General features: G+C 45.1%; 1 protein-coding gene across 8 annotated transcripts; it reads left to right on the forward strand.

The window, feature by feature from the left end:
- The first annotated feature begins 174 nt into the window (after positions 1-174).
- On the forward strand, positions 175-15453 carry pfkfb2b (6-phosphofructo-2-kinase/fructose-2,6-biphosphatase 2b). Of its 8 annotated transcripts, XM_060069007.1 has the most exons (17): positions 182-412; positions 812-927; positions 2128-2253; positions 2748-2844; positions 4422-4488; positions 4693-4767; positions 4929-4985; positions 5249-5373; positions 5653-5860; positions 8492-8638; positions 9207-9311; positions 11458-11587; positions 12017-12079; positions 12176-12240; positions 13214-13402; positions 13974-13996; positions 14528-15453. In XM_060069007.1, the coding sequence occupies exons 2-17, from the start codon at positions 843-845 to the stop codon at positions 14595-14597; spliced, it is 1632 nt and encodes a 543-aa protein (XP_059924990.1). In that variant the 5' UTR covers positions 182-412; positions 812-842; the 3' UTR covers positions 14598-15453. The 8 variants fall into 8 exon arrangements, 7 of the variants coding, with proteins under 7 accessions (XP_059924988.1, XP_059924989.1, XP_059924990.1 ...); XR_009528634.1 differs by having other exon boundaries at positions 176-412; positions 13214-13996; XM_060069008.1 differs by lacking the exon at positions 13974-13996 and having other exon boundaries at positions 183-412.
- Positions 15454-15998: the final 545 nt, after the last annotated feature.

A 15998-nucleotide genomic window follows, 5' to 3' on the forward strand; every position in this document is an offset into this window, starting at 1 on the left:
GATGCAGAACTATAACATTTCCATAATGTGTGTGTGTGTGTGTGTGTGTGTGTGTGTGTGTGTGTGTGTGTGTGTGTGTGTGTGTGTGTGTGTGTGTGTGTGTGTGTGTGTGTGTGTGTGTGTGTGTGTGTGTGTGTGTGTGTGTGTGTGACTAACCTACCGGGGGATCTATTATCAACGTTACGGTAGGAAAACGTGACGTACAGCTCGGAGCTCTTGGAATGACACCAGCGCGCTGGTAGCAGCAAGTTGGGCGCTAGGACAGAGCCTGTGCACCGGCCGGTTTGGCGCCGTCACGTCGCTCTTCTTCATAACTCCGTTGCATGGGAGTCTACAGCTGAGGACTACTGATCCGGGTTTAGACACCACGGCATTTCGCCCTCACACCTGGAAGCATCTGCATTCAGGGCAGGTAACCTAACGGTTAATAAATGTGTTCGGAACATGTGTCAACATGAGATTTTGTGATAGTAGCGACTTGGGTAAATTATTCGAGAAAGACCATGCGCATTTGATTCAATATGATCAATGAAAGGCATTGCAGGTTTTTGGTTCGCATCGTTTATATACAACACCGGTACTTACGTGTATTGTGCATCTGTGTTTAGTTTAATCAACGATTAGCTGCTACCATCTGCAGATGCGCTGCTGTTTTGAGTTTCAATACCAATGCGAACAATATCTGACCCATCGCCAGAAAGATGGCATTCAATATCGGGCGCTGATAACATTGACAAAAAGTGTGGATACTAATTTGATTTTATCATAAAACAATATGTAGAATGTTTTAAACTATAGTGATATTTGAAAGGAGTACTTTGAAGTACCGGAGCCTCACCACCATGTCCAGTGTGCAGAGGGTCGGCAGCCCGGCCAACCTCGCCGAGGCGAAGAGGAGCGAGCTGCGGATGAAGGAGAAGAAGTGCTGTGAGTAAAGGTTAGGGTTAGGGACAGGGTTAGGGACAGGGTTAGGGTTAGCGGTTAGGGTTAGGGATGGGGTCATCAGCGCCTCATTGGGGGTTGGCGATGAGAGGGAGAGAATGGGGGAGTCAGTCATCAATGTAGGCCCTCTGAACAAACATCGAAAGTGTGGTTCTTCCTGCCTTTTTTTATTATTATGTTTGTTTATTGATTTTTACATGTTTTAAATAAAGCAAAGCAGACAATTAAATTTTAGAAAGCAGTTCCGCATGCAATGCTTTCTAGATCAACGGGTTACCGTTTCTGAAGAGATATTTATCCCGTGCAGAGCTTGGAAGGTATCGTACGGAAGAGACAACACATAAGGGCAACACATAAGAAAAATAATTAGTGTCAGAACTATGCATATCTGAGAATAAAGTCAGAATACTGAGATTAAAGTCAGAATACTCAGAATACAATCAGAACTATAAAAAAATACTTATCTGTGGCCCTAATCCTCTATAATTTACCCTTGGAATTAGCATAATTGTGTTGTAGGTAGTTGTAGTTGAAGGGGCAGGAAAACGGGAGGATTATTTATAGTGCAGATCAACTGGATCATCCACATTTGAAACAGGTTTTCGAGTTATGGAAGAAATGTTGTTAATTAACCTTAATTTATTCAGGAAGTCTCACTGAGGTTCATTTGCAGAAGAGACCATAGAAAATATCACAGCCACGGAATTACCCTTTAAACTTTTATTTATACCATGACAGCGTGTATTAATTCATTAAGTACTTCAATACTCATTCTAGGGTTGCTGTCTCTTGGACTAAAGCACTGTAAGGTTACCTAACCCCAACCCTTACTTTAAAATATGTAGTTGTTATATAATTTATAATATAATTTATACGATAATTTTGGACTTTAGTGTACTAAACAAAAAAAACAGTTGATAGGCCTACTGGAAGTATGTTTTTTTATTTTTATGTAGAATCTATTTAACTTCTACTGAGCTATTTGACTGCCATGCAACTCTGTATGTGCCTGTAAACTGTGTGTGCGTGTGTGTGTTTGTGTGTATGTGATACTGTGCATGCATGTGCGTGTGTGTGTGTGTGTGTGTGTGTGTGTGTGTGTGTGTGTGTGTGTGTGTGTGTGTGTGTGTGTGTGTGTGTGTGTGTGTGTGTGTGTGTGTGTGTGTGTGTGTGTGTGTGCTGCAGCGTGGGCATCCTACATGACCAACTCTCCCACGGTGATCGTGATGATCGGCCTTCCTGCCAGAGGGAAGACCTACATGTCCAAGAAACTCACTCGCTACCTCAACTGGATCGGTGTCCCCACCAAAGGTCACCACACTGTGACAACACCTTCCACTCCTAATGACTATTGAAGCAACCAGTGTCCAATGCAGCACTCCTCAAACGCGTAATGCAGAGACATGCGCCTCAACACATTGCCTTTGGACTGTTTAGTCATTGAGACAAGGCTTGCCTTCAAAGCAGCTTACAGTGAGGTCAGATACAGATCATTAGGATTAGGGTTAGGGGGTTAGGGTCAGGGTTAGGGGGTTAGGGTCAGGGTTAGGGGGTTAGGGTCAGGGTTAGGGGGTTAGGGTCAGGGTTAGGGGGTTAGGGTCAGGGTTAGGGGGTTAGGGTCAGGGTTAGGGGGTTAGGGTCAGGGTTAGGGGGTTAGGGTCAGGGTTAGGGGGTTAGGGTCAGGGTTAGGGGGTTAGGGTCAGGGTTAGGGGGTTAGGGTCAGGGTTAGCTGGTTGAACCTGCTGAACACATCTCTCATGGTCGGGTGCAATACAGGAAGTGTGCTGACTTCCTGTCTCCCTCAGTGTTTAACCTGGGCGTGTACCGGAGGGAGGCGGTCAGGGCATACAAGTCCTACGACTTCTTCCGCCATGACAACCAGGAAGCCATGAAAATCAGGAAGTAAGTTCTTTGGTTGTCTAGGCCAGGTGTGTGTGTGTGTGTGTGTCAGTTAAGGGAATCTCATATCTCCTTATTCTGCCCCCCTACTTCATCCCAATGTCGGGTGCAATTATATATGTCTTTATGCCCCAAGCCCCCATTAATAAACTGACCCTGGTGTGTGCGTGTGTTTTTTGTATGTTTTAGTGCATGTGTGATCCAATTCACAAGGTATGACATCAAACTTCAGCTAAGGGATCTGGCCTAAGGAATTGCTTTCACCATCATCAGATCATATTCACCTCGCTCTCTGTGGATAAAGGCCTTGTGGTTAGGGTTAGCCCTAGCCCTAGCCCTAAACCTAACCCTGTGTAGCATAGTTTTATCAAAATTTCATCAATAACTCTTACAATATTTACAACCCTCACAGTCTCTGTTGTGATCACAACCACGGCTGAAGACTGGTCGCTATAGGATTAAGGGCTTGGATAGCATACAGGCCTACTGCAAAAAATAACACATTCACACACACAGACGACACAGAAAATAATGTCTCGTAATATAATCAGGGATCTGACAAATGTGACATCATCAACTCCGACCTGATAAAAGAAGATTACAGACGATTAAGAAAAACAGGGCACCATGTTCTTTAGCGTGAAAGAGCATTAACATATATAATCTTATATAATAACATCCAATATAATCATAATAATAACATAAATAATAAGGTGGTCTTGACACTGACAGGCAGGACGTCTGTTCCTCTGAAACATCTATCAGGTTCCGTAATAAATTGGTCTTTTAATAAGTACGCTCACCTTTTCCTGGCACAGGGCTGACCTAGATATTAACAACCTGCCACTGTCACTCTGATGCTATTACAAGCGATACTGATTCTTTCAGTCCTGCTTCGATCAGTAACACTGGACAGCCAGAGTGTTGCTTGTCAGTTGCCTTTGTGACCCAAGAGGTAGAGTTAAGGGTTAACCCTAACACTAACCCTCATCTATCTTAAGCGATCTAATGTTATCTAATAATTATTAGGTCATTCATACTCACAATACATTATTGCATACAGTGATACATATCAGACCCTGACGCAGTTATTTAGATGTTAGCTAACCCTCTATGTAGAGGTACGGATAGGGACAAGGAATTGGCTGTGAGTTGGGTCATGGTTTGATTTTCTTCTAATTGTTTTGGATTCTTGTCTAGGGTAGGTTCATGGTTCATAATAGAGCTACAGGTCAGGTGTAACGGCATAGAACGGTTTATAGGTATGGATGGAGCTGTAGGTAGGTATCATTTTAATAAACTAGGTGAGATAGGAGTATGGGTATGGCTTCAGATATCTGTAAAGCTATGTCAGGTTTTTCGATGTAAAGAATCTGTTGTATGTCCGTGTGTGTGTGTGTGTGCGTGTGTCTGTGCGTGTGTCTGTGTGTGTGTCTCTGTGTGTGTGTGTGTCTGTGTGTGTCTGTGTGTGTGTGTGTGTGCGTGTGTGTGTGTGTGTGTGTGCGTGTGTGTGTGTGTGTGTGTGCGTGCGTGTGTCTGTGTGTGTGTGCGTGCGTACGTCTGTGTGCGTGTGTCTGTAGACAGTGTGCCCTGGTCGCCCTGCAGGATGTGAGGGCGTATCTGACAGACGAAGGAGGACAGATCGCTGTGAGTCTTTATCCTCTTCTGTATTCCTGTGTCTCATCTTCATCTCCTTTTCATCCTCCTTTTTTTTGGAAAACACTTCAAAGGGATTTCTTTAATCCCAAACTGTCAAATGAATTCCATAAAGTGACTCTGAGCAGCAGCAAACTAGACCCCCTTTTAGTTGTTTCTATGACTTTCATATTCAATGTTTTACATTTGAACCAGGTGTTCGACGCAACAAATACGACGAGGGAGAGACGAGACCTCATTCTCGCTTTTGTCCAAGAAAATGCATTTAAGGTAACCTCCATGTATTACGACAACAAACCGCTATATGACTCAGCACACTAAATACAGAACAAGCAGACAGCTGAACAGCAATACCGTGCCTGTACAAATATATGCACAAATATTTGCGCTTTGAGTCAGTAATGCATTGTAAATGGCCTTCTCTGCAACAGGTGTTTTTTGTGGAGTCAGAGTGTGACGACCCAGAAGTCATTGCTGCCAACATTCTGGTATGTTCTAAGGTCACTTCGAGGAATCCTAGCCTATAACCAACCAAGGCCCCACAAGGTCAACCTCATAACCTATTATTACTCACAATGGGCCTTTTTCCCCTAGTGGCCATCTTTTTTGAAACACTAACAGGGTGAGGGCAGCTGAAAGCTGAATTTTAGTACCAAGATGGAACTAAGATAGTCGCTAGTTGAATAAGGCTGATGTTCGTTGGTTATTAATTTTTTATGATTTGTTGAAACGTGTGTGAAATACCTCACAGGAGGTAAAGGTTTCAAGCCCTGACTACCCGGAGAGACACAGAGAGCGAGTGATGGACGACTTTCTGAAGAGAATCGAGTGTTACAAGGTCACCTACCAACCGCTAGACCCTGACCAATATGACAAGTAAGACGTCATGTCAGCCAGCTCCCTGGCATCACAGTTGGGTAATTAGCAACAGTCCTGCCCTGAATAATCTCCTTACTTAAACAATCATGAAACCACACTCAAGTGCAGTTTAGAAACGGCTTCCAATGTAAACAGAGCAAACCAAACAGGAACATTAGTTACCCAATTATATCTTGCAAATCTTAAATTCTTAGTGATCTGAACAACAACCAGGTGCAATTCCACCCAAATTCTGATTTCTTGTGTGCCTCTTCTCCCCTTCCTCTGCCCACCCAGGGACCTGTCCTTCATCAAGGTGATGAACGTGGGCGTGAGGTTCCTGGTGAACCGGGTCCAGGACTACATCCAGAGCAAGATCGTGTACTACCTCATGAACATCCACGTGCACTCCCACTCCATCTACCTGTGTCGCCATGGCGAGAGCAACCACAACGTAGAGGGCCGCATTGGGGGGGACTCCGAGCTGTCCCACCACGGTAGACTGGTAGGCCTGACCAGACCCAATACCTACTGTCTGCTATACTGACCAGTCCCAATACCTACTGTCTGTTATACTGACCAGACCCAATACCTACTGTCTGCTATACTGACCAGACCCAATACCTACTGTCTGCTATACTGACCAGACCCAATACCTACTGTCTGCTATACTGACCAGACCCAATACCTACTGTCTGTTATACTGACCAGACCCAATACCTACTGTCTGTTATACTGACCAGACCCAATGCCTACTGTCTGTTATACTGACCAGACCCAATACCTACTGTCTGTTATACTGACCAGACCCAATACCTACTGTCTGTTATACTGACCAGACCCAATACCTACTGTCTGTTATACTGACCAGACCCAATGCCTACTGTCTGTTATACTGACCAGACCCAATGCCTACCGTACTGTCTGTTATACTGACCAGACCCAATACCTACTGTCTGTTATACTGACCAGACCCAATACCTACTGTCTGCTATACTGACCAGTCCCAATACCTACTGTCTGCTATACTGACCAGTCCCAATACCTACTGTCTGTTATACTGACCAGACCCAATACCTACTGTCTGCTATACTGACCAGACCCAATACCTACTGTCTGTTATACTGACCAGACCCAATACCTACTGTCTGTCATACTGACCAGACCCAATACCTACTGTCTGTTATACTGACCAGACCCAATACCTACTGTCTGTCATACTGACCAGACCCAATACCTACTGTCTGTTATACTGACCAGACCCAATACCTACTGTCTGTTATACTGACCAGACCCAATACCTACTGTCTGTTATACTGACCAGACCCAATACCTACTGTCTGCTATACTGACCAGACCCAATACCTACTGTCTGTTATACTGACCAGACCCAATACCTACTGTCTGTTATACTGACCAGACCCAATACCTACTGTCTGCTATACTGACCAGACCCAATACCTACTGTCTGTTATACTGACCAGACCCAATACCTACTGTCTGCTATACTGACCAGACCCAATACCTACTGTCTGCTATACTGACCAGACCCAATACCTACTGTCTGCTATACTGACCAGACCCAATACCTACTGTCTGCTATACTGACCAGACCCAATACCTACTGTCTGTTATACTGACCAGACCCAATACCTACTGTCTGTTATACTGACCAAACCCAATACCTACTGTCTGTTATACTGACCAGTCCCAATACCTACTGTCTGCTATACTGACCAGACCCAATACCTACTGTCTGCTATACTGACCAGACCCAATACCTACTGTCTGTTATACTGACCAGACCCAATACCTACTGTCTGTTATACTGACCAGACCCAATACCTACTGTCTGTTATACTGACCAGACCCAATACCTACTGTCTGTTATACTGACCAGACCCAATACCTACTGTCAGCTATACTACACCTACATCTACACCTTTACCCTAATTAGAAAGGCAAGGACCTATGAATATGCAAATATAGATAGAGGGGGGAAATCACCTTGCTTTATATTCCTTATTTATACCTTTGTTTCATAAAATATGCTTATGAATTCTCTGTACAGAAAGTACATTTTTGAGTGAAAAGGGTTTTTAATTTTTCTTTTTTCATAACAAAACAAATAATCAAACAGGGAAGCTGTTCTTGTCCCCATGTACTCTCTAACCCTAACCCTAATATGAAGGTATTATTGTAGCAAAATTCTTTAGCATGCGTACACTAAAGTCACAAATGTGTAACAGTAAATTTGAAGTCGTAAATATTTTTTCTGCCATTGTAAAGACAAAATAGGGGCTACGAGTTGACAAGTCCTTTGTCGCACAAATCCTATCCTGTACATCACATCTTCATAGAGTCATGCACTTGACACTTTTGCTACAATCATTGCAGCGCAGTTGGTGCAAAACACATTCGCACACCCATGTTTCATTATCTGAGAACCTGCACAAAATTTGTGCATTCATAAACTCAAATGTGAACTAATGCATCCGAAGTTGCACATCTGTGAAATATTTCCTAACAAATAAAATGATATAGATCGATATGTTAATTTAGCATTTTAATGAGCTAGCACAAGTCCATTGATACAACTGCTCCAATCTGCTGCTACGAGTCTCAGCTGTTGTTTTTCTTGCAGATACTTTTGCAACACGTCTAGCTGGTACAAGTGTAGCAATAGGGATTTGTATTTGAGAAGAGGGCATCCTACATGACGGAGTTGGGTTTCTTACATTATGTTAAATTAAATTACTTAGTTTAACTGAATTCCCTCCCTCTCTCCCTACCTCTTTCTCCCTCTCTACCTCCCTTTCCCCCTCTCTCTCTCTCTCTCTCTCTCCCTCCCTCTCTCTCTCTCTCTCTCTCTCCCTCCCTCCCTGCTCCCTCCCTCTCTCTCTCTCTCGCCCTCTCTCCCTCCCTCCCCCTCTCTCTCTCTCGCTCCCTCTCCCTCCCTCTCCCTTCCTCTTTCTCTCTCTCCCACCCTCCCTCCCTCTCTCCCTCCCTCCCTCCCTCCCTCCATCTCTCTCTCTCTCTCTCTCTCTCTCTCTCTCTCTCTCTCTCTCTCTCTCTCTCTCTCTCTCTCTCTCTCTCTCTCTCTCTCTCTCTCTCCCCCTCCCTCCCTCCCTCCCAGTTCTCCCAGGCTCTGCGGAGCTTCATCGAGCAGCACCAGCTGTGGGACCTGAAGGTGTGGACCAGCCAGTTGAGGAGGACCATCCAGACGGCCGAGGAGCTCGCTGTGCCCTACGAGCAGTGGAAGATCCTCAACGAGATCGATGCTGTGGGTACCCCACCTCACAGGGGGCTTTACAAAGCAAAAGTCCTGTGGTTGATATGTATATATATATATATATATATATATATATATATATATATACAAATATATATATATAGGGCTGGGCAATGATTAAAAGTTCCTCTTACATTGTTTTACGCTAAATCCAATAATGAATTCAAAAGCAGTGTAATGCACAATTTTATTGTAAATGTACTGCCATATGAACACAAGTGCCGTAAAATTTGTTGTGCAAACATTTTAACATCAAGTTCCGTACCCTTCTCCATGTTTGTTTATCCGCCAATTATATTCCGACTGTTTCTCGTTCCAGTGAGCGCCGCAGCAGCTAGCAACTTGCTAGGCTCGCTCACGATTCTTCCACTGTCTTAGTTTGTTTTATCTTGGCACACTTATCCTTCCTACCCTTAATTAACTACGTTATTCGGTTTGCTTTTGTCATTTGTTGTTCCCTAATTTTTAGTGGTGCATAATTCAAAGTGTTGCAGTGTATTTCTTATTTATTTTAACCCAAGATAAGAGCGTGTTCTTCATGTTCCTCCGGCCTCCACAGGGGGTGTGTGAGGAGATGAGCTACGAGATGATCCAGGCCTCCTTCCCGGAGGAGTTTGCTCTACGGGACCACGACAAATACCACTACCGTTACCCCGGGGGAGAGGTAACCGTGACAACCAGACTCATCAAGTACACTTCATTTGAACTGCTTGTTTACAATTCCAACAAAGTACCAAATATCAGTGGGCGTGTGTAGCCCCCCAACTAACCAATAATTAATATTGATATCGTTGATACATTTGGGGGTGTTCTAAAAACTCAACAGCCGACTGACCCCTGGCTGACCCCTCCCAGGTTAAGCCCTGCTCTAGTACTGGTCTAGAACTGCTCTAGGCTAAACCTCCCAGGCTAACCCTGCCAGGTTTAGCCCTGCTCTAGGCTGACCCTCCCAGGTTTAGCCCTGCTCTAGGCTAACCCTGCCAGGTTTAGCCCTGCTCTAGGCTGACCCTGCCAGGTTTAGCCCTGCTCTAGGCTAACCCTGCCAGGTTTAGCCCTGCTCTAGGCTGACCCTGCCAGGTTTAGCCCTGCTCTAGGCTGACCCTGCCAGGTTTAGCCCTGCTCTAGGCTGACCCTCCCAGGTTTAGCTCTGCTCTAGGCTGACCCTCCCAGGTTTAGCCCTGCTCTAGGCTAACCCTGCCAGGTTTAGCCCTGCTCTAGGCTGACCCTGCCAGGTTTAGCCCTGCTCTAGGCTGACCCTGCCAGGTTTAGCCCTGCTCTAGGCTGACCCTGCCAGGTTTAGCCCTGCTCTAGGCTGACCCTGCCAGGTTTAGCCCTGCTCTAGGCTGACCCTGCCAGGTTTAGCCCTGCTCTAGGCTGACCCTGCCAGGTTTAGCCCTGCTCTAGGCTAACCCTGCCAGGTTTAGCCCTGCTCTAGGCTAACCCTGCCAGGTTTAGCCCTGCTCTAGGCTGACCCTGCCAGGTTTAGCCCTGCTCTAGGCTAACCCTCCCAGGTTTAGCTCTGCTCTAGGCTGACCCTCCCAGGTTTAGCCCTGCTCTAGGCTAACCCTCCCAGGTTTAGCTCTGCTCTAGGCTGACCCTGCCAGGTTTAGCCCTGCTCTAGGCTGACCCTCCCAGGTTTAGCCCTGCTCTAGGCTGACCCTCCCAGGTTTAGCCCTGCTCTAGGCTGACCCTCCCAGGTTTAGCCCTGCTCTAGGCTGACCCTGCCAGGTTTAGCCCTAGCTCTAGAACTGCTCTAGTGTCCTTTTCTATTTGGAGCGGCATCGTATCAGAGAAACAGAATGCAGAGGAAACATGTGGTTTCACTGGTGTTCATGTCTTTTTATGGGACTTATTTAATTTTACGGTTGCCTCTTTTTAATTGGTTTCACCCGAGCTACTCCCACAGAGTTACGTTCCCACGGAGTTAATTAATCATTTACCTTCAATGAACTCCAGCCTGCTTTGATAACATCATTTAGATTTAATTTCCCATGACACAAATTTTTGTTAACGGCAGAAAGTGAACCATGAGATAGGAATTAGCAGTGTATTGATGTAGGTGGCGTGTGTGTGTGTGTTTGTGTGTGTGTGAGAGAGAGCTGATCCCTTTGAGTATTTTTGTGTCTGTATGTGTGTGTATCCGTGCACGTGTATGTGCATGCATGTATGGGTGTGTGTATGTGTGCTTTGTGTGCATGTGCATCTGTGCGTGTGCTTTGTGTGTGTTTGTGTGTGTCTGTGTCCATATGTTTGTGCATTTGTGTGTGTGTGTATGTGCGTGTGAGTGTGTGTGTGTGTGTGTGTGTGTGTGTGTATGGGTGCGTGTGTGTGTGTGTGTGTGTGGGGGTGTCTGTGTATGTGCGTGCGTGCCTGTGTGTGCGTGTGTGTGTGTGTGTGTGTGTGTGCCTGTGTGAGTGTGTGTGTGTGTGCGTGCGTGCCTGTGTGTATGTGTGTGTGTGTCTGTGTGTGTGTGTATGGGTGCGTGTGTGTGTGTGTGCCTGTGTGTGCGTGCGTGCCTGTGTGTGTGTGTGTGTGCCTGTGTGTGCGTGCGTGCCTGTGTGTGCGCCTGTGTGTGTGCCTGTGTGTGCTTGCGTGCCTGTGTGTGTGTGTGTGTGTGTGTGTGTGGGTGTGTGTGTGTGTGTGTGTGCGTGCCTGTGTGTGCTTGCGTGCCTGTGTGTGTGTGTGTGTGTGTGTGTGTGTGTGTGTGCCTGTGTGTGCGTGCGTGCCTGTGTGTGTGTGTGTGTGTGTGTGTGTGTGTGCCTGTGTGTGCGTGCGTGCCTGTGTGTGTGCGTGTGTGTGCGCCCCTCCAGTCCTACCAGGACCTGGTCCAGAGGTTGGAGCCGGTGATCATGGAGCTGGAGCGTCAGGGCAACGTGTTGGTGGTCTGCCACCAGGCCGTCATGAGGTGTCTGCTGGCCTACTTCCTGGACAAGAGTGCAGGTAGGGTTAACCCTAACCCTAACCCTAACCCTATCCCTAACCCTAGCCCTAACCCTAAATCCAAACCGCTGCTCATCAAGTCTCTCTTAGGAGAGACTTGAGGCTCAACCGCTATCACTGGTCACTGAACTGTAGGTGCACACATATTCATAACTCTGGCCGTTGATGCCATGCTCGCCCTATAGAGACGCTATGTGGATGTGTCTGACTCTGTCTTGTATTTGCTCTTAAATGGATAAAGTGCATGATGGATTGTAATCTTTGAATGATGCTTACTTCACTTGGAAGTCTCGTGGGCACACCTGATCAAATGTAGGATGAATACTCAGTATTAAGATAAAGGCAGGCTACCTATAGCAGTGCATACACACAACCACACACACCAACGTGTGGAAGACTGCATATTGATGGTTTGTTTTCATCTCTTAGAGGACCTTCCCTACATGAAATGTCCTCTCCACACCGTCCTAAAGCTCACCCCCGTTGCATACGGTAGGCAACGTTTTGCAAGGTCTAATAATTAACCATAATAAACAGTGATTATTTTATTAGCATTATTATTATTTCTTCTTTGTTGTTGCTTTCCAGGTTGCAAAGTGGAGATGTTTTACCTGAATGTGGAGGCAGTGAACACGCACCGGGACAGACCTCTTGTGAGTCCACCCTGGCCGTCTCGTTGTTCTTTGCATTTGCTGCTGTTGACCTGAAGCCCCCCGCCCCGTCCCATACTAGTGCGGATGCATCTTGCCTGCTAGGAGGATAATGGATTAATGCTTACCCTTGGGGCAGACATCGTCTTGTTCATCCCATCTTCTTTGGCTTCCTTTGAGCCCCCTGCATAGCGCCTTGCGTTGCGTTAATGGCTGTGGAGTGAACTCTGCTCCCTAACCCTTCCCTGCTTGCATCGTAGATTTAGACGCTTCCTATTTGACTTCCTATATTTCTATTTCACAAGAGGACATGTGGGCCCCCCCAGACCTCCTGGAGGATAGGGCCTCTGATGTGTCCTATCGTATCTCCCCTCTCCTTACTGGCTTTGAAGGAGCTGAATCCGGCTTAAGTGCCATCGTGGTCTCCTTTCAGATCCATCGTGGTCTCCTTTCAGATCTAATCTAAAGTGTGGTGCAGTGTACAGGTGTGAGGCCTTGTGACTGGGTACCGATTGAAGGAGCATAATAAAGTAGAAACATGAAAAACAAATGGTTGCTCATGCTTCACGCTTCACGCTTCTGCTGTTCACTCATGCTATACGCTTACGTGAATAATAATCCTGAGAAAAAGGCTCTAATTCAACACATACATCTGTGTTTGTGTGTGTGTGTGTGTGTGTGTGTGTGTGTGTGTGTGTGTGTGTGTGTGTGTGTGTGTGTGTGTGTGTGTGTGTGTGTGTGTGTGTGTGTTTAAGGTACATTTGCTTAATTTGAACAGCATATGTTTGTCTATCTTGTCCATTGTTTACAAGAGTTATTCCTATTCCTATTTTTTATTCAAAGTTTAGAACCACAAACTAGATACGTCTCGTAGATCTGTGTTCACGGCCACGTAGTGCAGGGATTGCTTGGGTCGTGTCCTGGGGAGATGTGTCCATTGTTGTTTATTCGTCTGTTGACCTGATAACGCGTGCAGTGTGTCCCGGTCTCCCCGCAGGCCAACGATCCCAGGGACACCGTTCCCATCCTGAGACGCAATAGTTACACGCCACTGGCCAGTCACGACCAGGTCAAACGGCCCCGGCTGTACAGCGCCGGGAACAGGCCCTGGCTGCCCTCGGCCCCCACCCCCTCTGCTCTCATGCCGGAGGGACAGCAGAGCCAAGTTAGTGTCAGAGTCACCCCCAACCTCCCACACCCCCCACCTTCACCATACCAGACCAGTCCGCTGTGCAGCCCCAGGCCTTCGCTCGTCTCCGCGGGTTCACGTCTGTCTTTCTGGTGCATGGTGCCCTTGCTTCACAGCTCTGCTCGGCCTAGCATGATAGCACGCCTACCGTTAGCATTAGCAGGTCTAATGCTAGCTTTAGCTTCACATCTACTTGGCACACTCATACACACACTATATATTACCCATTTGTATATGGGAAAAGAAGAATGGAAACTATTACAATTCCAGATATCTTGCATAAATTGCAAGATGCAACATCGGACACGAACAGTCACACAGACACATATGTATAAATATATATATGTATAGATATAAATGTTATAAAAAATAAAGAATCATTACCAATTTGGTGTTGAGAGGTGTGCCGTTTCCATTTGTGTGTTTCGGAAGAAACAGTGGCATCGTCTTGTGAGTCCAGTGCTTCAGTCGTTCTCCATATCTCTATCTATCCCTCTGTCTCTCTCTCTCTCTGCCTCGTCCCCTTCTCCTGTCTGTCTCTTCACAGCCTTGGATAGGTGTCAAGTGTCTGTGAGTACGGTAGTGTCATTTCCTCCCCCAAAGGTTGAATTACATCATAATCATGAACTATATCAATGCAATTAACACTTATTCTAGTTTCCAACCGTTTTTGGAGTTCAGTGAAAGCAGTGATTCATGTTGTTGCAGCTTAGCGTCCTTAACACAATGTGTTACTGTGTGTTGACACTCTTATCAATAGTGATTTAGTCACAGTTGTAATCCCCTAACTGCAACCTGGAAATCCTCTTCAATTAAACCCCATGGAAAACCAGAGTAGAAAATCTAGCATTGTTTGATTGGAGTAAAACAGCTTTTAAAACCTTTTATTCAACATTTAAAACACAAATGTAAGTAATAAATGTTGAGCGAAGTTACCATACTAAGCTGTGTGAGTGCTGTTTATCGCTGTCCTTTAACCACATGCCACTACACTGACACAAAGTCTGCATGACAAACACAGACAGGATGTCCTCCATACGAACAAAGTAGAACAGGGAGAGTTGCTGAGCTGATACATGTTGGTTTTTCCTGTTTCTGAAGGACTGCCTGTGTGAAGGAATCGACTCGGACAGCCCAGAAGAGGCTAGTGACAGTGTCGAGTTCTGAGTGACCATGGCACCCAAGACTCCCAAGCAAACGATGCATCACGTCAACGTAACCTGCTGCCTTGTCTAATTTATTCACACGCCGTAACAAACAAAATCTTCAGAACACATTCATTGCAAAATGTATTTCTGCCTATCCGATTTTTTATTTGTGTTTTCGATTAGGTGTGTTGATCAATTAATTCTAAAAAACTTTAGAATTAATCGAATTGAAAAAATATAAACGTATCCTCATATTAATTACCTTTGATATGATTTCAAAATAATATCTTGGCTCGAAACTGACCATGTGTAATAAATGAGGTCGGTTACATTAAAGTCCCTGCATCCCGGGACCGGGGAATCCAACCAAAGCCAACGGCTGTAAGCTTCTCCTGCATGCGTGCCAATACAAGGTCATTGAACCAGTGAGATGTAGCAGAGCTAGCACATAGTAGTGTCTCATTCTGCCTTACGGCTATACGCTGCATGCTACCATAGCATCCTCTTAGCACAATTATGTACAATTAATTAACCCAGTTCACCAACTGTTATTTCACGATGTGTGATTGTATAAATATAAAAAATAAGTTAATGTTGATGCATTTATTTGATGTGTTTTAACTTTGTATTTATCTGCTGTGGCCGAGGTTGGACACATCAATGATAACTGGTTCTGAGGTAAATCTTGGTCAATCGCAAAGTTGATATTTATGATATTTTTGACGGTATGAGGTATTTTTGAAATGGGGGAAAATGGAAAACAAAGGATTTAAACCACGTTCTCACAGTTTGTAAAGGTTTAAGAGAGATGTGATAGGTCTATGGCATTGTAATATACAATATAGTAAATAAAATGAATAAAGTCCTGCTCTAAGTCGACCCTGTTGCCTTCCTAGCAGCCTTTTAAGATTCATCTCACTCTTATAGGTCGATAGGGTTTAAATGTGGTCGAGAGGGGTTTACATGTTTAAATGTGGTCGATAGTGTTTAAATATGGTCGCTAGTGTTTAAATGTTCTATTCCCTCACTCTCCACCTCATCCCTAACTCTCCACCTCAAGCTGGTGTGTAGTGAGCGTTCTGGCACCGATTGGCTGCCGTGCATCACCCAAGTGGGTGCTACATATTGGTGGTGGTTAGTGAGGTCCCCCCTTCACTTTAGGCGTCTTTGAGTTTTATTAATTATTATTATTCTTCATGTTTAACCTCTGTTTTCCTTTTATTCCTAGTCTGTTTTACATAGTTTTGAATGATGACTATATGCTCTGTAAGGTGACCTTGGGTGTCTTGAAAGGCGCCTCTAAATTAAATGTATTATTATTATTATTATTATATTTTTTCCTTGTGTTACCAATCAATTATGAATAAAATACAATTTGTATCCTATGTGATATAAAAGCAATGATACAAATTAATAATAATAGC

This window comes from Gadus macrocephalus, chromosome 13, assembly GCF_031168955.1.
Source record: "Gadus macrocephalus chromosome 13, ASM3116895v1".
NCBI classification, from domain to species: Eukaryota; Metazoa; Chordata; class Actinopteri; order Gadiformes; family Gadidae; genus Gadus; species Gadus macrocephalus.